The 19,678-nt window shown below is 40.0% G+C and overlaps 1 protein-coding gene and 1 non-coding gene across 6 annotated transcripts in view; one reads left to right on the plus strand and one right to left on the minus strand.

Annotated features, from left to right (window-relative positions):
* Positions 1–451: 451 nt before the first annotated feature.
* Positions 452–19,678, minus strand: part of FAM120C (family with sequence similarity 120 member C) — a 151,847-nt gene continuing 132,620 nt past the window's right edge. The window contains exons 11-16 of one of the 5 annotated variants that reach the window (XM_024126904.3): positions 16,546–16,660; positions 13,487–13,696; positions 12,081–12,282; positions 9,664–9,802; positions 9,222–9,279; positions 452–5,927 (exon numbers count right to left, since the gene is read on the minus strand). In XM_024126904.3, coding sequence (XP_023982672.1) covers positions 5,736–5,927; positions 9,222–9,279; positions 9,664–9,802; positions 12,081–12,282; positions 13,487–13,696; positions 16,546–16,660 — 916 coding nt within the window. In that variant the 3' untranslated portion in view covers positions 452–5,735. Of the gene's footprint in view, positions 5,988–9,221; positions 9,280–9,663; positions 9,803–12,080; positions 12,283–13,486; positions 13,697–16,545; positions 16,661–19,678 lie in introns of all 5 variants that reach the window. The other 4 variants (XM_028482304.2, XM_024126903.3, XM_055081967.1 and 1 more) reach the window with 4 other exon arrangements.
* On the plus strand, positions 13,743–13,849 carry LOC112065814 (U6 spliceosomal RNA). The gene has a single exon (XR_002892247.1). It is a non-coding gene; the product is annotated as a U6 spliceosomal RNA (small nuclear RNA).

A 19,678-nucleotide genomic window follows, 5' to 3' on the forward strand; every position in this document is an offset into this window, starting at 1 on the left:
GGGAACATTTTCAAAGGTGTTTTAGCTGTCCTTGATTTAGTCATCAAACATTTCTAAGTGCATGCTCGGTGGGAGATGCCAAGAAGACAAAGATGGTCAAGTTTAATCTACTAGCAGAGATGCAGTGAAGTGCTACAGGGACTGGCTGTGGGGAGTCCGTACAGGGGTCCCTAGTAAGAGATCAGGAAAAGAATCACAAAGATATGAGCTGAATCTTAGGGGAAAAAGTTGAGACTGCACCAGAGACAAGGGGAGAGAGGTATTCTAGGCAATGGTATAAGCAAATGAGAAGAAATGGATATTAATAGCTTAATGTGTGTAGGATGTGCTTTAGTGTTGCTGGAATGAGTTGGGGTGGCAGGAAATGAGGCTGGAGAAGTGGTTAGGAGCCAGATCATGAAGGGACCATGGAAATGGGCATGCAGCATGTTAGGACAGATTCCTCTGGAAGCTGATAAGCATGGTGGATTAAAGCAGTGGTTCTTAACGTCTCTTAGGTCATAGACTTCTTTAAGTAACTAACAAAGGTATGGTCCCTTTCACTGGGAAAAGGTACATACACGTAGACACAAAATTTGCTCACAGTTGCCTGGTTAGGAGTAAGACAGAGGAGCAACTGCAACAATTTAGGTGAGACATGAGGAGGCCTGAACTAAACCACAGCAAGTGGGGAGAGAAAAGAGATAGATGTGAGAAAGAGAAAGGCGGTTGAGTGTTACCAACAGATCTTGTCACAAATTGGATTTGAGAAATGATGGAAAGAAAGACATGCATCTAGGATAACTCCCAGGTTGGTTTGTGGTGTAGACAATTGAGTAGAAGGTAGTGTCACTCATGGAGAGGAGCAGGCTTCGGAAGAGAAGATGGGTTCAGTTTGGGAAATGTCAAGTCAAAGGTGCCTTTAGAACATCCAAATAAAGAAGTTCAGCAGGAAGCTAAATATGCCCTTCCTTTTCTTGTAGTGGCTCTCTTGCCCTGATATTCAACTACAAATAGGCTCCTAAATCTCTCTGCAACACTTCTGAATTGAGAGAAGTATATTCCCCATTTGCCGAAAGGAGTCCAGAAATGGGAGAAGAAATTAAACTTCGCACACCCAAAATTATTTCACATTTTTTTTACTAAAAGAATAGACTTTTATTAAGCACTGTAAGTTTCTTTCCATCAGCATTAACAGAACAACAGACCAATTTCCATCACAGAACAACTCCTGAGACATTTTCATTCCTTTCTGAAACACTTTCCTTAACTCCTGCAGTTTCCCCTAAGAAGCATCCATTCAAACTTACATTAATAAACTATGGAGCTTTTGTGGTGAGGTGGGCCAAAAAGGCAGGGAATTTGGAAGAGAAATACATATTATCCATCCACTAAACACACTGTCAAGAGCACAGGAGAAGAGATACTACCACAGGAAAAAACAATGAAAGATTTTACTTTTGTCAATAACATCATTTATCAGGGAGCACTAAAAATCAATGACTCCTTGAGTTAAAGTTTCTTTACCTAGTATGTTATTCTAAAAATAGAATAGAATAGAATAAAATAAAAGGTGGATGGGGATGTGTCTTCTGGGAAGTAACTAAAATGAAGTCATCAGATTTGGCAGGGTTATGAGAGATTAATAAAATCTGAAATATTTAATTTGTTTCATTTACATGAAAATTCACTAGTCATTAGTTACTACCAACACGGACAAAAAGAGCATCTATAAAAGTACAAGGGCAATGTCAAAAGCTGCAGTGGGCACCCTAGCATAGGGGTTTTTTTATTTTGCTTTTACCTTGGAAAAGATGATTTTGCAAAAAAAAATATATGAAGTTATTTTCTTAGAACATCAAAATAACCTCTGACAATACTGAAGATAATTAGCAGTAACAGGGGAGTAGGGGAATACCTGCTCCAGCAGACTACTGCAATAAGCCAAGGGAAAAGGAAATGGAAAGTCAAATAAAAGAAGATGCCAAAGTCACAAGAGGGAGAAAAATATAGGTGACACATGATGGAACAGTGAAAACTTACCCCCCCCGAAACCCCAAGCATATTTAGGAAATATGCATCAGGAAGTAAACAAGTATAATGATTAAACCTTAGTAGAATTATACTAACTACTTTAAACTGTGGTCTACTTGTACTGTCATTTCAAAGTGGGGTGGGGGAGTCTTAGACGCTGAAAGGGTAGCACGGACAGGCCCACAGGAGCCTTCTAAGGTTCCAGCGGACTGGATCACTATAACCAAACAGTTACTTCCACATTCTTTCTACCCTACATAAGCATTCCTCCCCCCACCCCCCTCCTTAACCACCCTCCCTAATGCCTTACCTGGCTGTTTTTCTCAGTGATTAAAAACAAGTTAATGTGACTTGGCCAACGATGCCAGGAAATCAAGATGGAGACAAAAATCAAATATCACTAGCCAAAGCAAGTGCCATTTCTTGGGCTATAAAGTCTACCCAAAGTCCTACTGGCTCAGAATGAAAATGACACAAGTGAGCAGAAGTTTATCAGGCCTGGTCCAGACTAGACTGGCTACTGAATAAGGGTGGGAGTTATAGGCTGACCCCAATACACACCAGCAGAAATCAAGAACTGAAAGTCCTTGGGGATCAGTGGCTATATACATCCAGGGTGCTTTTGCTTGTGGCCCTACAAGGTAAAGGGGTCATTTCTGGGGGTTCCCATATGATGCATGACTGTTCAAGAAAGGCCACATCATAGTCAGAAATTGAACCTCAAGTGAAGGATGACAGTCTCTTCAAGTGGTACTCACAGCAAAAAGCAGACTCATGTTCCCTAATTTGAAAGAAATTAGAAAAAGTTAATCTTGTAATTAGAAAAAGTTAATCTTCCAGTAATAGACCTTAGTCTTTCTGGCTTCTAAATTGTATGTTTTGGCAGATAAATTAAAACATGGCCCTTTATGGTTCTTTCTTGTAACCTTACAAACCCAAAATGCTGAATCCAAATAAAAATCAAAGTTGGAAGTGAGACACTTGTTTCATCCTGGGCCAGGCTAGGAGAAAGTAGAGGTGTGTGGAAGGGAGAAAAGCAAGCCGTTTGGCAAACTGGAATCATCCCTGTCAAAGCAGCAATTTTACTTCTCACAGTGAATGCCTACGGAATAATAAATCTTCTTAATGCTGTGAGAGTTAACAATACTGTCACTTGATTGTGTCAAATAGATTCAAGATTCACAGAAACATCAACTGAAGAAAATGCCTTTCCATATAACTCCAAGTACTTCCTATTAGAAATTGGAGCTAGCTAGCTAGCTAGCTAGCTAGCTATTTAATTTAACACAGCTCAGTGATTCTGGTTACTTTTAGAGCTCCAAAGGACTCCTCCCTCTGTGGCTCCAGAAAGAAATTTCCAAGCCATCTAAGTTCGCTACTAAATCCTTCTCTTGCTGGATACAGAAGTCCTAACCTTCAAGATGTTGTGAAAGGTTGGGCAGGTTAGGAGAAGAGTGGGAACCAAATTAGGGGAGCCAATTCCATAGAGGAGGTTTTTGTACACTTTGTTCTTGGTTATATCTGGCTGGGTATGCATTCTTGTCATCCTGCTCTGGTTTATGTAAGAAGTGTCTGGGCAGGGGGAAAGGCATTCTAGACCTCCCTCCCCCTGCAAGTTGTGGTTTCTCTTAAATTGGGCCAGACTAGGATAAAACAGTCTGAGACTGTCTTCAGTCTCTCATGATGATACACTCATTTTAAGTGGGTAGTGAGCAAACAGCCTTCTGGTTGTCTGGAAAAAAATCACCAAGGACCTACTCTGGGTTAAGGTACATGGGGTTTTTCAAAAAGAGAGAGAACCCTGCTAGAAGTCTAGTCAGTTGTATTCCTGTAGAAATGGTACTTCTTGGGCAAGAATATCACAAAGCCCAAAAGGAAGTGTATGAGGCTGGAAGCCTCAACTCCTGAACGAAGACACAATGCTAATCTGTTGCAAGCCATGTTCCCATCCCTCATACTGCTGAGGAGGGAAACTGGAAGTGCAAGGTTGTCTCAAGAGTATCTCCAGAAAGGGGGAACAGCCTCTTTGTCCTGGACAGATTCTGACCTCACTTGGGGGCTAGGAACCTTTTACAGAATACCCCTATAGGCCCGGGCCAGAGTCCTCTGAAGTCTTCCTTGCAAAGCAAATGAAAAGATCCAGTAGTCAAAATGTCAATGAACAAACAAAACAATCTAGGTATGTAAAATCAAATTGCCGATTTCCTCACACTTCCCTACCCCATCTTTCCAATGTTAGTCCTCTCTCCTTCAGGGATTCATGGCAATAAATTCTAGCCTGAGGCCAGTTTGATCCCGGAGTTTCAGAGGAGATTTCCTCCAAACTGGCTGCAAGCCCCAGTAATTACCTCCCATCCCCTTTCTCTCTCCCAACCAGGCTGCTCCTTCATAAGGAAATGCCCAACTCTTCCCAATCCTATCCCAACCTCCTGTTTTTACCATACGGGATGTGAGGACTCTGTTCAAGATTAGGCTTGTGACAGCCCAACTGTTTGTTGTTCTGAACAGGCAATCTCTGGAAAGTACTTTTTGTCTGATTTAGAGAAGCCCATCTTCTCATAATTGTGATGGGCTACGACTTAGTAAGGATTTTAAAATGTGGTCTTTTGAAACCTACCACTCCATAGCAGTGGAAGCATTTCTGAGAAATTCAGTAAATCTTCTGGGACATCATCATGTATGTATGTGTGTGCATGTATATAAATATATATATATACAAAAAATATATATTTATATTTATATATACATACACACATACACATATATTTATATATATAAAATATGTATAGATAAATAGATTTGTCTCTTTATATAAAGGGTATGTGTATGCATATAGATACACGCATTCATATATATATCTATCCAAACATCCATACACACATACACACACACACACACACACACACCACACACACACACACACACACACACAAGCACACACAGTCTTTTGAGTTCCCTTTTGTACTCAATTTCATTATATTGATTCCACCCTTTCAGGGTGTGGGCAGCAGGGAGTGGGTGAACTGCACCACATCTTCTATTTTACAAACGATTCATTAGTTCAGAGGCAGGAAAAATCTGCCCAGTACTTTTCTGATTCACTTGAATCCCCCAGTACAAAGGCCATTGGTAGTTATTTTAAGTGTATAAAATTAAAAAAAATTAAAAAAAATAAAATAACCAATACTACCTCACTTCCCTGAAAACATCTACCTATCTGATTGTCAGGTCAGAGCTAGAGGTGGTAGTATAAACTCCTGGCATAGGTGAATGGGGAGAAAGAGTTAGAAGATGTGGATACTGATTATATATGAAGGCCCTACTATTTTCATAAAGAAAAACGCAAGTTAGGAAGCCATATACTCAGAAAACCAAAGCTGGAACTTTTCTATAGGGCCTTACGTGATGACACCCGATAGTCACTGCCTTAAAAGGCTTCCAGGGGACGTAAAGAGAATATTGGCACTATATATTCAATTTGAGAACAGGAACTGTGCTTGTTGCCATTCATATTTGATCAGAGCTTCCCTAGAAGCAGACCACTGAGTCTGGAAGCCCAGAAAAAGACAGGGAAGGGGACAAGATGGATACAATAGAACACCCCATACAAATTCTGGATGAAACTAGGGTAAGCATTTTATGTCCTCCTCTAACTTGGGCCTAAAATCAGAAAAGTATAGGTTTTCCCCTCTTCCTGATCTGCTGAAGCCATCTTCTGCTTGTTATTCCTCTTTCTGTTGTGCCACAGTTCCCAGCTTTTGCTCTCGTAAGCGGCTCTTCTCACCATTCTTCACGGGGAAGTAGCGGTTACCATTATTACACACACTGCTGTCTCTGGTTAAGGCACACTGTGATGGAGCTGGAAGATGATCATTCTTCTCTTCCTTGATCAATGTGCCATTGTTTCCATTTACCTGTGAGCGAGACCGACCTTGATGAGGCTCCAGGGATTTAGAAACTCCATCTGAAGTGCTCTGTCAAAAACAGATATTCAGTAGAAATGGTAATCCCAAACTGGCTGATCCTTTCCAAGCATGTTTATAAGCTAGCCTGTAGAAACTGCTTCAGTTCTTCAAAAACACCAGAAAGCCCAAAGCTTGTTAACACCTAGTACACTCTGACACTGTCTGGAGAACTTAGGGTGACAACAAATGGATCTGACTCAAATCCAATGGCAATGACAACACAATAATGACACAGCTACTGTTTACAAAGCTTTACAATATATTTTTTTCAAATGCCAAAAGGGACCCTAAATGGTAGATATTATGATGCCCCATTTACAGATGAGGAAGCTGAGGCTCAGAAAGATTAAAGTAACTTGCTCAAGGAGACACAGGTAGAAAGTGGTGGGGCCAGGATTGCACTCCAGGTTGGTCAGCCTTTAAAGTTTACTCTCTTAACTTCCACGCAATGCTGTCCAATACTGACAATTGGACATGTAAATGAAAGGAAAAGAAAACATATGATAAGATCTATGTGCAATATTCCATAGAATTTTTCATAAGTAAAAACAATCATCTGGTTTTCTTTTAATTTCAGAAATGTAACTGCTCTTGAAATGCTAACGCCATGAACTGTATTACCTTGAAAGTGCAGTACTGGCTCTCAATGAATATTATTAGGAATAATAACAGTGGTTGGGCATGCCAGGTACTCTGATGTTGGTTTCACAGATAAGAAAGACAAATGAGGCTCGAAAAAGTAAAATAACTTGCTCAAGGTCACTGGCATGCCTAGACTTGCATCCAAGTCTGTTTGACTCCAAAGACATTGTTCTTTCCACTAAAGACACAACACATAATGGAAGTCTAATACCTGTTGAATTTGTGGTCAATTATAAATAATAACTATTAATATTTATTGAGCACTTCCCATGTTCCAGGTTCTGTGTTAAACACTACATATATCATCTCATTTACTACTCAAAATAACTCTATGAGGTAGATACCAATTCTTCCATTTTTACAGATGAGGAAATTAGGGCACAGAGAGGTTAAGTAACTTGCCCAAAGTCACAGAACTGGTAAGTGGCAGAGCCAGATTCAAAGCTAGATCGTTTGGCTCCAAAACCTACACAACATGGGCGTTACTGTGAAGTGTTTCTCAAGAACCTGGAAATAAGATGAAACTAGTAATGGATGGAATTAGCCATGTGAGGTAGTCCACAAAGAAATAAAAATGTAACAAGTAAGTGACTGAAGAATTTGAGAACACACAAAACTCCACTGACCTAGGAATAGTCTCAAGAAGACAGAACTGTAATGTCAGAAGATTTAATAAGCTGCAGCAATTAATTATCTCAGATTTTGGAGAAAGGGCAACTGAACAGAAAAAGGAGAGTCAGCAAGGCAATCAGCAGCAGCTCTGTCCAGGGAAGATGCCTTAGCTAAAAACAAAGTCAACGTGAGGCTTTCCTTGGCCAGGCTACCTCTAGAGTAGATAATAGTACCCCCAGAAATCTTAGCTAAGAGAAACTTAAGATCATCTACCATCCCTTGTTTTCCCTCAGTTTCCCCATCTGTAAAATAGAGAGAATGATAGTATCTATTTCATAGGTTCCTATAAGGATTCAATGACACACTCCATGTAAAGCACTTAGAACATGTTGTGCCTGGCACACTGTAAGAACTCAATGCCAGCTAATGTTTCTGTTCTGATTCCATGCCCCCAGGCAAACTTCTGATACCATGGCCTCCCTTTCAGCTTTCTCTTAGAGAGAGAAAGCTCTGGTAGACATGGTTAAGAGAATGCATACAAGAGTCAGCCAGGCCTAGGTCTGAATCTTATCTCTAACAATTAGAGTTGTTATCCCGTTTCAGAATTAGCACAGCACAGGGCTTTGGAATCAGTCAGCTCATGCTGGAATGTCAACTCTAATACTAACTTGATGGGTAATTTTGGGCAAGGTGCTTCATCCCTCTGAGCCTCAGTTTTTTCCTGTTTAAAATGGCAATAATAAATACATGTATTTATGAGTGACTGGAAAAAAGTGTACAATATATTGCGATAATTATTTCTTCTCACTGTAAATCAGTACTCTATCTTTCACCCCCTCCCTTCTCTTCCCTTCCTCCACTCCTTTAGCCATATCCACATAGCTATTTCTGTGATCTTGGTTAATGTGAGTCAACCACTTACAGATGGATCCACTATTATTGCACCAAAAATATCAGGTTTTTCAGACTGTATGCCTATTGATCAGTCCCTGAATCATGGTGAATTCATCAAGGCTGTACTATCTTATGGGAGACTATTTTAGTGACTAGATTTCCTGTCTGGTGCAATCCCTTTTCCCTTACTGAGCAGCTTCTGGAAAAAGCTGAAAAGCTTTGGAAAAATCCAAAGTCACTGCTTTCTGGCTTTGGAGTACATTACAAAATGCTTTGTGTGGGGGACTTACCATTGTAGTTCCATTTGGGGCTCAAAATAACATTAAAGCAAATTTGTATTCCTTGAGAAAACATTAGACAATGGGAGTTAACATGGATGCAATGAGGGCTGGTTGTATACATGAGAGCTGAGCTGGGATTGAGGGCTGACAATAAAATTGCCTTGCAGTATGGTCTAGTCAGTGACCCTTGTGAGGATTAGAAACCGCATATAAAATGTCTAGTAGATGGCTTGGAAGAAAGTAAGCACTCAAGAAATGGTAGCTACTATACTATGAGGAGCCCAGCAGTCTAAGGCCATTAAAAGATTTTGGATCACTACGGGGGGAAGGGGGGATGCCTATTTGAAGACCAGTGAGTTTAAGACCATTCTGAACCATTAAGAGTAAGCAGAATGGCGATGCCTCCTCCCCTCCCATCATCAGCAAAGGCAAAAGTCCAATTTTCTAAGCATCTCTGGTAGCCCCTCAGAAGTTCAGGCATGCTGGTGGAGTCCCACTGTTAACTTCACTTTGGTCCCTTTATGGCTGCATGTAGTGCATACTATGCTAAGTGTAGGTCTTTAGGACACAGTACCTGGTTTCTATCTTGTGGCCTCACTCAGGGAAAAGGATGACACTGTAGCCCTGTAGGAAGAGCCTGGGCAGGTTAACCCTCACTAGACTGCTAGAGAGCAGGCGGATGAAATCAAATGCTGGGAGCAGCTATAAAAGCTCCCAGGTTTCCATGCCTGATCTCTTGCAAAAAAAAAAAAAAAAAAAAAACCGACAAAAGAGGTATCAAACAGAAGCTAGATCATCTCAAAAAGGTACTTACTTGTTTATTTCCTTTTTTATGTCCTTTGGATCCTCTACCAGTCTGTTCTTTTCCATGCCTTTAGAAAGTGGGGGGAAAAGTGATCATGAGGAACACATAAAGCCTGTACCTCCATTTTAAGTTAGTTAACTACTCACCTCCTCTAGGAAGTTTGACCCTCTTAAGTTAGATGCCTCTCCTCTGTGTTACCACTGTAAACCTCTATCTCTTTCATTTCTATGTCATACCGAATTGTCCTGTGTCCCAAGTCCTCCTCTAGGGCAAAAACTTTTTCATCAAGGCAGGGCATTTTTATATGTTTGCTGAACTCAACTGAAAACTGGCTTTAAAAACGCAAAGTTAGTTAATGCCTCTTACCTTAATAGAAGGGTTGGGTAGCTGGGCATTTTCCCAAGAGCACCTTGATTGACACTAGCTTATACCAACCTATTCAAATACATACCCCTTTCCCGGCCCACCGACAGAAACCACTTGCATGCCAAGGGAGCCATGACCCCTGGAGGATCTGCTGCCAGCCCACTGGCCCACAACCATCCCGGCAATCTCTAGTTTTCCTCCTTGGGGTGGGATTGGATGGAGACCTGGGAAGAGGGGAAGAATGGTAAGTGCAAGGTAGGATAAGAGGTGGAACAAAAGATCTACAGCCCACCTACTCTGTGTATTTCCATTTCTCTATGATAAAAAGACTCTGTGATAACAACAAAGTGTCATGGTGGAAGCAAATTTTGGAAGAGGGTGTTGAAGATCCGTACATATCCACTTTAGCAAGTGAGGTGTGCCTGATTCATTTTCCAACTACAGAGCCTGCACACAGTAGGCAGTCAATATTTGTGGAGAGAGAATGAGGTCTTAAGATCTAGCTATTGGAAAATTATAGGCCAAAAACCACTTTTGATTCAAATACATGTCACTACACACTGGAGGATTAGCCAAACAACCAAACCAAACAAAAAATAATGAAACCAAAGTAACAGTTGGAGAGAGAATGAGGTCTTAAGATCTAGCTATTGGAAAATTATAGGCCAAAAACCACTTTTGATTCAAATACATGTCACTACACACTGGAGGATTAGCCAAACAACCAAACCAAACGAAAAATAATGAAACCAAAGTAACAGTAATTTATGATTAAAAAGTAAGAACAGCAACAGTTGAAAACCAGAACCAATTCAAGACAAGATAGCAGATCTCCTTAAAACAGGAAACTCCAACTCTGTGTGTGAGCTCACAAGCACAGTACAGCTCTGTAATCTGGCACAAAAGGAAGACTTCATAGAATACAGAATTCTAGTAGTAAACCTTTTATTTTAGTTTGTGGAAAAAACCCAAATATTAATAACTTTTCACTCACTTAGCAGATTGTTAGCAAAGAGCCCTTCATTTATATAAAAGTGGGAGTCTAAGGAACTGGATGACTAGCTAATCCTAAGAGGGAAAGAAAGACTTGCATTTGGGGATCCTACTGTGGCCTTTAAGGAGTCAGAAGGCTCCTCATGAACCACCAGTAACTGGAGACTAGGCATCAGTGAGAGCTGGGGCAATGGTGAGGACCTCCCAAGAACTTGGCCTTAATTAAGGCTGTCTTCTGAGACACAGTAAAGTCGACATGCAAAGAATGAGAGCAGGCATCTATAAAGACACCTTCAAAGGATGGAATGAATGGCTGGCTCCCTGGTTTGTGAGACTTAATCATTACTTGATTGAACAGAGCAGACATTCACACTGCTCCTCTAAGCACAGCCTTGAGCTAAACATCCATGCTGAATTTTGTGACCCTAAATTTAAGACAAATTTCAACTTCCAGCTTTATTATTTTGAAAGTGACAAGCAATACACAACAAACACTTCAACCATAGCACTCTCACCCGATCACAGAAACTTGGTATTTCATGTTAAAATGTCCCCATTAGGGCTTCCCTGGTGGTGCAGTGGTTGAGAGTCCGCCTGCCGATGCAGGGAACACGGGTTTGTGCCCTGGTTTGGGAAGATCCCACATGCCGCGGAGCGGCTGGGCCCGTGAGCCATGGCCGCTGCGCCTGCGCGTCCGGAGCCTGTGCTCCGCAACGGGAGAGGCCACAACAGTGAGAGGCCCGCGTATCGCGAAAAAAAAAAAAAGTCCCCATTAAAATACCCTGTTTCGCCAGGGGACAGGTTGTTTGAATTATCAGGGTCAGTATCTGACCTACCTAAGCAAGAACATCTGTTCATCATTAAGCCACAGCTCAGATATCACCATAATGTATACATACGTGTGTGTATATACATATGTGTGTGGATCCATGTGAGTGTGTATGTATTTGTTTTCTTCACTAAACTGCAATCCCCTGGAGGGTACAGACTATGATTTATTTCTCTCCATGCTTCTGGAAATGTGTTAGATCTACCCTCAGAGTGGAAATGGGTACATCAAGCTATGGCTGTTTGCTGACACTGGTCATTTACTTACCTACCATTGCTCTTCCTGCAAGCTCCTGTGTACATCTGCCTATGGGGAGAGAGTGAGCTAACCAGCAACCATGAAGACCCAGTTCAAATGAATTACAGTTCTCAAAAGTAATAAATTGACAAAAAAAAGTAATAAAGTGACTCTTGGTTTCTGCATCAGTTACTTCATGAGTGGTTTGGTGAGAGTCAAATCCCTAGGGATCAATCACCTCTATGGAGAGTGGTCTGGGAAGATAGTGGGTTCTCCTCCGCAGGCTACACACCTCCATCTCAGTAAGCTCCTCTTCAAACCACACCACAGCACAGAAGGTAAAGATATATGTGAAACTGCTGCTTCTGTAACTGCAATAATTACTGGATGGGTTACTATGAAATAGATTGAGTTTGACAAACACCTCATTCTTAGGTACTGACCTGCGAACCCCCGGCTCCTTCCTTGAGGGGGAGGTGGCATTGGGCCCATGGCTCGGGGGTAAAGTGAAACAGGGTAGAGAGAGGGCACCATGGGAGGCACAAAAGTAGGTGATGGAAGTAGAGCAGAAGGCGGTGGATGGTTCATGTTGACTCCTTCAAGGATGCTCTGTCTCATCTTCTCCACTTTGGTTGCCAGGTCAGCCTTCAAATGAGGGACGGAATAATAATAACAGCTGCCATTTTTTGAACTTCTCCTATGTTTCAGGCACAGTATTGGGCAGTCTAGGTACAGTCTCACAAGTCTATTCCCACTAAAGGAATCGAGGCCTGGAGTTAAATGGCTCAAGGTGACATACTCAGGGAAGCCTGTCTGGCACCAAAGCCCCCACTCTTTGCATGACACCAAACTACCATCATACTAGTTATGACTGAGGGCTTGTGAGGCACCTTGACTAGGTCAAGGAAGACAAATTTAACAAGAAGTATTTACTAATTGTCTATTACACAGCCAGCAATAGGCTAGGTTATTTTTTTAAGGGGGAGGTAACAGAATGAGGTAAAAGAGAGAACAAAACTTGACATATACAAACCCTTTTAACCTTCTCCCCCATACCCAGGATCAGAGACCATGATCTCTGTCCAGGATAAGTCCATGCCTCTAGTCCAGAGGTCAGGAAACTTGTTCTGAAAAGGGCCAGATAGGTTTTGTAGGCCGTATTGTTCCTGTCACAACTATTTGACTCTGCCACTGTAGTGTGAAAGCAGTCATGGACAATATGTAAATGAATGAATGTGGCTATATTCCAAAAAGCTTTATTGGAATAAAAATTCAAATTAAAAAAATTTTTAATAGTTTGCTGACCCCCTGCTCTAGTCTCTCAGCCTATACCCCACAAATGGACAAAGAAGTAAGTAAGGGCTCCTTTCCCTTGACTTCTCTCATCTTTCCCAAGGTTTTACTGCAAAAAATATCCCCTGCTTTTACTCTGTCATCTACTTTACTACCCTCTTCTATTTCCAAAATAGTTCCTTTATAAAAAATATCATCACTTGCAAAAATGACTTACAGTTTTTGTAAATAAGGGAAATGAAATTCTAAGAATTGGGGGAAAGGCATAGAGTATATCTGAGTATTCCATGGGGAAGAAATAACTTGGAGCAAAAAAAGGAATACGAAAACTTGAAGCTCATTTAAAAAAAAAAACCCTTCCCAACATGATTTTGTAACATGTACATATCAGACTCTGGGCCTTTGGGATCATCCTTGACCAAATTAGGTTAAGGTCAGACACATTCTCCCACTTCAGCTACCTCCTTCCCCAATGTGTCTGCTCATTTTCCACTTTCTGTCATTCATCCCCACAGCAGATCAGAGACGGTCTTAGCAGCTGCCCAACATGTGGTACCTGGCCATCGCAGAGCTCAACCAGGGATACTCGCTCCCGGCCTGCTTTAATTAGCTTGCTCTGGAACAACTTGCCATCGAAGTAAATCCAGGGGCAGCAGTGTTCCCAAGGGACTGGCTGGCCACAGGCATCATTAGCAAACAGAGCTGTGTCGACCCCACTCATGAAGAGGGCAGCAAGCTGGATCCCTCGAGCATCCAGTTTCTCAATCTGAAACCACCACAGAGGAAAAACTACCATTAAGAAATTACTGTTAGTGCTTGCTTCGGCAGCACATATACTAAAATTGGAACGATACAGAGAAGATTAGTATGGCCCCTGTGCAAGGATGACACACAAATTCATGAAGCGTTCCATATTTTTATTTACAATAGCCAGGACATGGAAACAACCTAAGTGTCCATCAACAGATGAATGGATAAAGAAGATGTGGCACATATATACAATGGAATATTACTCAGCCATAAAAAGGAATGAAATTGAGTTATTTGTAGTGAGGTGTATGGACCTAGAGTGTGTCATACAGAGTGAAGTAAGTCAGAAAGAGAAAAGCAAACACCGTATGCTACCACATATATATGGAATCTAAGAAAAAATAAAGGTCATGAAGAACCTAGGGGCAAGATGGGAATAAAGACACAGACCTACGAGAGAATGGACTTGAGGATACGCGGAGGGGGAAGGGTAAGCTGTGACAAAGTGAGAGAGTGGCATGGACATATATACACTACCAAACGTAAAATAGATAGCTAGTGGGAAGCAGCCACATAGCACAGGGAGATCAGCTCAGTGCTTTGTGACCACTTAGAGGGGTGGGATAGGGAGGGTGGGAGGGAGGGAGATGCAAGAGTGAAGAGATATGGTGATATATGTATATGTATAGCTGATTCACTTTGTTATAAAGCAGAAACTAACACACCATTGTAAAGTAATTATACTCCAATAAAGGTGTTAAAAAAAGAAATTAGTGTTATTGGTTACATTTGCTTATTCCTGTTTTGCTGATTATTCCAGTTAAATTAGAACATGTTGCCTTTCAATACAGACATTTGAGTGTATAAGCAGCCTCTATCCATTTGTTTCCCTGAGATGGTTTGGATGATACTCATTACAAAAAAAAACAATCAGCTTTAAAACCTTAAAAAGACACCCACTTGAGAAACCATTTTTTCTGCCTGTCAAATTAGAAAAAAATTAAAACAAAACTAAAGACCAAAAGAACACCCAATGCTGATGAGGATATGGTGAAGTAAATGGGTACACTCAAATAAAACTAATGAGTAATGTATATTACAATTAAGCAATATATATCAAGAACCTTAAAAATGTTCACATTTGTTGACTCAGAAACTCTACTTTTAGGTATCTATTCTAAGGAAGTAGAGATGTGAATAAAGCTCTATGCATAAAGATGTTAATTACAGGACTTCCCTGGTGGCACAGTGGTTAAGAATCCGCCTGCCAATGCAGGGGACACGGGTTCAAACCCGGGTCCAGGAGGCTCCCACATGCCACAGAGCAATTAAGCCCATGCGCCACAACTACTGAACCTGTGCTCTAGAGCCCGCGAGCCACAACTACTGAGCCCATGTGCCACAACTCCCAAAGCCCACATGCCTAGTGCCCAAGCTCTGCAATGAGAGAAGCCACTGCAATGAGAAGCACGCGCACCGAAATGAAGAGTAGCCCCCACTCGCCACACCTAGAGAAAGCCCGCGCGCAGCAACGAAGACCCAATGCAGCCAAAAAAAAAAGATGTTAATAATCACATATAATAGGTGAAAACTGGAAACCAAATGGCCAACATTAAAATAATTAAATGATACATCCATATGATAAAATATTTAGCAAAAATTTTTAAGACATAGAAAATATGTGCTAAGAAAATATGTGCTATATTAAGTTTAAAAATACAGTATATAACTACAAAAATAATATTTCAACTATGTAGAAAATACATGACAAAAGGCTGGAAGAAACCATCAAAATGTTCACAGTGGTTATCTCAAGTTGGTCTGTTAGATGGCTTTACCAGGAAAAGGGGAAGTACTTGCAGGCCCCCTCCTAGGTGTGGTGTGGAGTTGTCAGTACCTTCTCTAGCACCAAGCAGTATCACCTTTGCTGTAAAAAGGAACCAACACTGTCTAAGACTGTTTTCATCTTTTCCTTAGTTGATTCCACTGAAATCAAGATTTTGTAAGACTTACTAGACTTGATCTTCTAGTTTATACTAGGGCCTGAAAGGACCATGGCTACTGAAGTCAGAAGAGGAATGTCCTGCATTAGTACCTAAAATTTATTGAGTACTGTGTACTTAAAATGTGCTAGACACTGTTCTAAGTGTTTTGCATGGATTATTTTATTTAATATCTTCATAACCCTACAAGTAAGGAAACTGAGGCTACAGGGGTTAAGCAACCTGCTCAAGGACACATAGTTAGAAGGTAATGAAGCTAAGATTCAAAGTCAAGGCAGCCTGGCTTCAGAGCCTGCCCTCCAACCTACTATATTCTACTGCCTTCAGTTATATGGTGGATTTACTTTCTTCCTTATGCTTTTCTAGACTTTCCTCTAACACCCAATAAGTATTATTTTAAAAGGGAGGGTAGCACAGGGAATTACACCCATTATCTTATAATAACCTACAATGGAATATAATCTGCAAAAGTACTGAATCACTGTGCTTACACTTGAAACTAACACAATATTGTAAATCAACTATACTTCAATAAAAAAGGGAGGGTGGACATTTACTCAGAGACAAACAGGGAACACCAGGATAAGTCCCCTGTAGCATCTTTTGTAAGAGTTGGAAACCTTACTGTGGTCTAGGGGCCACAACTTATTTGTCTTACACAATATCCATTTTTTCTACCCATTCTCACCTATCACTATGTGAACAGTGTTGGCTTTATTAATAGACATAAATATTTGGCTAAAGTAAATCAAACATTTACCTGCAGAACTTACTCTTCTCCCTAGCTCCAGGAAAAAAAAGACCTAAAATAAAGCTATGAGCTCATAAAAGAAAGAATTTAAATGAGGATCGATCAAATCACCTTGAGTTCTTGAAGGTGATCTGGTTCATAAAGCTGAGTAGATACTGCCTGTGCAAGGAAGGTGTCTAGCTCATGGCGATGCAGGATTCGGCCACCAGGCCACTGAACCATATATCTAGAAGATAAAAGCATCATTAAGTGACAAAAGCTCATTTATTCATTTCACAAACATTTATTAAGCTAAGAACCTATCATGGGCCAGACCCTAGCTAGGCTCTGATAATTCCAATGAAATAAGGTAAAAGAATCTCTGCCTTTGGTTACTTACAGTCTAGGTAGTAGAGGAGACAGGCACGTACGTCAACAAAGACAGGACGGTGTGTTAAGTACCAAGATAGAAGAATGCACAGGGTGCTGTAGGAGCATAGAAGAGGGCTACTACTGGAAGAGTAAGGAAGGCATCCTGAAGAAAAAGTCAATAGGAGCTGTTACAAAGGGCTATAGAAATCAGTGAGACAAATGGTGGAGAAAGGATGCTCTAGACTGAGGGAACAGCATGTGTAAAGGCATGGAGGTGTGGAGTTCAGTATGATATACCAGGACCCATAGTGCTGGAGCTAAGCAGGTTTGCAGTGACAGGAGGCGAGATGAGAAAGTAGGCCAAACTATGGAAAACAGTATGGAGGTTCCTCAAAAAATTAAAACTAGAACGACCACATCATCCAGCAATTCTACCTCCTGGAATGCTATATCCAAAGGAAACAAAAACATGCACTCGAAAAGATACCTGCACCCCCATATTCATTGCAGTATTATATAGCCAAGACATGGAAACAACCTAGGCATCCATCAATGAACAAATGGTTAAAGAAGTTGTGGTGTTTATATATACCATGGAATATTATTCAGCCATACAAAAACGAGGAAATCCTACCACTTACAACAACAATGGATAGACACTGAAGGCACTATGCTAAGCGACATAAGTCAGAGACAGAAAAATATTGTACGATCTCACTTATATGTGGAATATAATAATAAAAAAACCCACCAAACTCATTGAAAAGGAGATTAGATTTGTGGTTATCAGAGACAGGGGATGGGGGAGGTGGGGGAGGAGGAATTAGAGGAAGGTGGTAAAAAGGTACAAACTTCCAGTTAAAAGATAAGTAAGTACTAGGGATGTAAAGTACAACATGGTGACTATAGCTAACACTGATGCATGGTATATAGGAAAGTTATTAAGAGAGTAGAACCTAAGAGTTCTCATCATAAGGAGAAATTTTTTCTCTTTTATTTTTATTGCATCTATATGAGATGATGGATGTTAACTAAAGCTATTGTGGTAATCATTTCACAATGTATGTAAATCAAACCATCATGCTGTAGACCTTAAAATTATACAGTGATGTATGTCACTTATTTTTCAATAAAACTGGAAAAAAAAGAAAGTAGGCCAGATTGTGAAGGGTCTCAGAAACAATATTAAGAAATTTGGACCTCCACCCTGAAAATATATGAAGACAGTTAAGGATTGTCAGCAGGAGATTGGTTTGATATTGACTGGCTCAGAGGGTAAGGGACAAGAGGTATGGATACCAGTTAGGAGGCAGCTGAAGCAACCTGTGGCCAAAGACGTCTGAACAAAGGCACTGGATGAGGGCATAGAGAAGGCCAGGGGACAAAGACAAGAGTTATTAAGATGATATATTTATCATATTACTATTACTATTATTTACATTATTATATATACTGTATAAAGCATTAAATATTACATTATAATTTGTGCAGAAAAGTATAAGTTACTCATAGGAATAACACTTACTACATGCCTCTTGGATTCTAGATACCGTGCCAGGAACTTTATATACATAGAATGTGGTAGCACAGAATAGAGACTTGGAATCTGACATACTTGGTTCCAATCTAGGTTCTACTACTTTTCTATGTGACTCTGGGCAAATGCCTAAACCTCTAGGGGCTTGAGTTCACTCATCTCTAAAATGGGGATAATACTATCTAAATCTCAAAGGTTGTAATAAGTAAAGGAGAAAATGAATGTAAAAGCACTTAGCATATGGCATAGCAGAACTCTTGGTTACTATTCGTAACTAACTCAATCATGGTATAATCCTTCTTTTACTATTTGGTGAAGCCTCCCATATCTTATATTAAATTCTCACACATACAAGAATCTGTTTCTACCCAATTTATTCTGTGTTTTATTTCTCATGCCATTACCATGCTGACCTAAATTTTAAATATGCTTTAATATTTACTGGTCTCTACTTTTACTCCATGTCTTCCCTCCATGTCTTTGAATTGTAAGCAACATTTATGATGTTATTCTGATTACAAAAGTTCAAGTTCATTCTCATTCAGAAAACATTTAAAAAGCCAAAAAAAGTATGAAGAAAATGAAAAGTAAAAACGGAAATAATTTGTAATCTTACCATTTAGATATAACCGCTGTTAAGTTCACGATTTTGGCTTCTTTCTTCCTAGCATGTCAAATCTCAATTTTTTTCGCTCTCTTTCACACTATATATAGAATATTATATCTTGCTTTTTTTCACTCAACATAATACTATAAGAATCTTTCATTCATTAAATACTTTTCAAAAACACGATTTTAAATGACTGTATGTTTATCAATTTACTTAAATATGCTATAATATTGGACACTTATACTGTTCATTCTTTTTCTTTTATTATAAAAATACTACAACGATATTCACATATATAAATCTCCCTGTATCTCTGATTATTCATTCCCTTAAGATAGATTTCTAGAAGTGGAATTACTATGTCAAAGGTTATGTCCAGACAATGGAGACACAACGACCCAAAACCTATGGGATGCAGCAAAAGCATTTCTAAGAGGGAAGTTTATAGCAATACAATCCTACCTTAAGAAACAGGAAACATCTCGAATAAACAACCTAACCTTGCACCCAAAGCAATTAGAGAAAGAAGAACAAAAAACCCCCCAAATTTAGCAGAAGGAAAGAAATCACAAAGATCAGATCAGAAATAAATGAAAAAGAAATGAAGGAAACAATAGCAAAGATCAATAAAACTAAAAGCTGGTTCTTTGTGAAGATAAACAAAATTGATAAACCATTAGCCAGACTCATCAAGAAAAAAAGGGAGAAGACTCAAATCAATAGAATTAGAAATGAAAAAGGAGAAG

Source organism: Physeter macrocephalus, chromosome 21 (genome assembly GCF_002837175.3).
Source record: "Physeter macrocephalus isolate SW-GA chromosome 21, ASM283717v5, whole genome shotgun sequence".
Taxonomy (NCBI): domain Eukaryota; kingdom Metazoa; phylum Chordata; class Mammalia; order Artiodactyla; family Physeteridae; genus Physeter; species Physeter macrocephalus.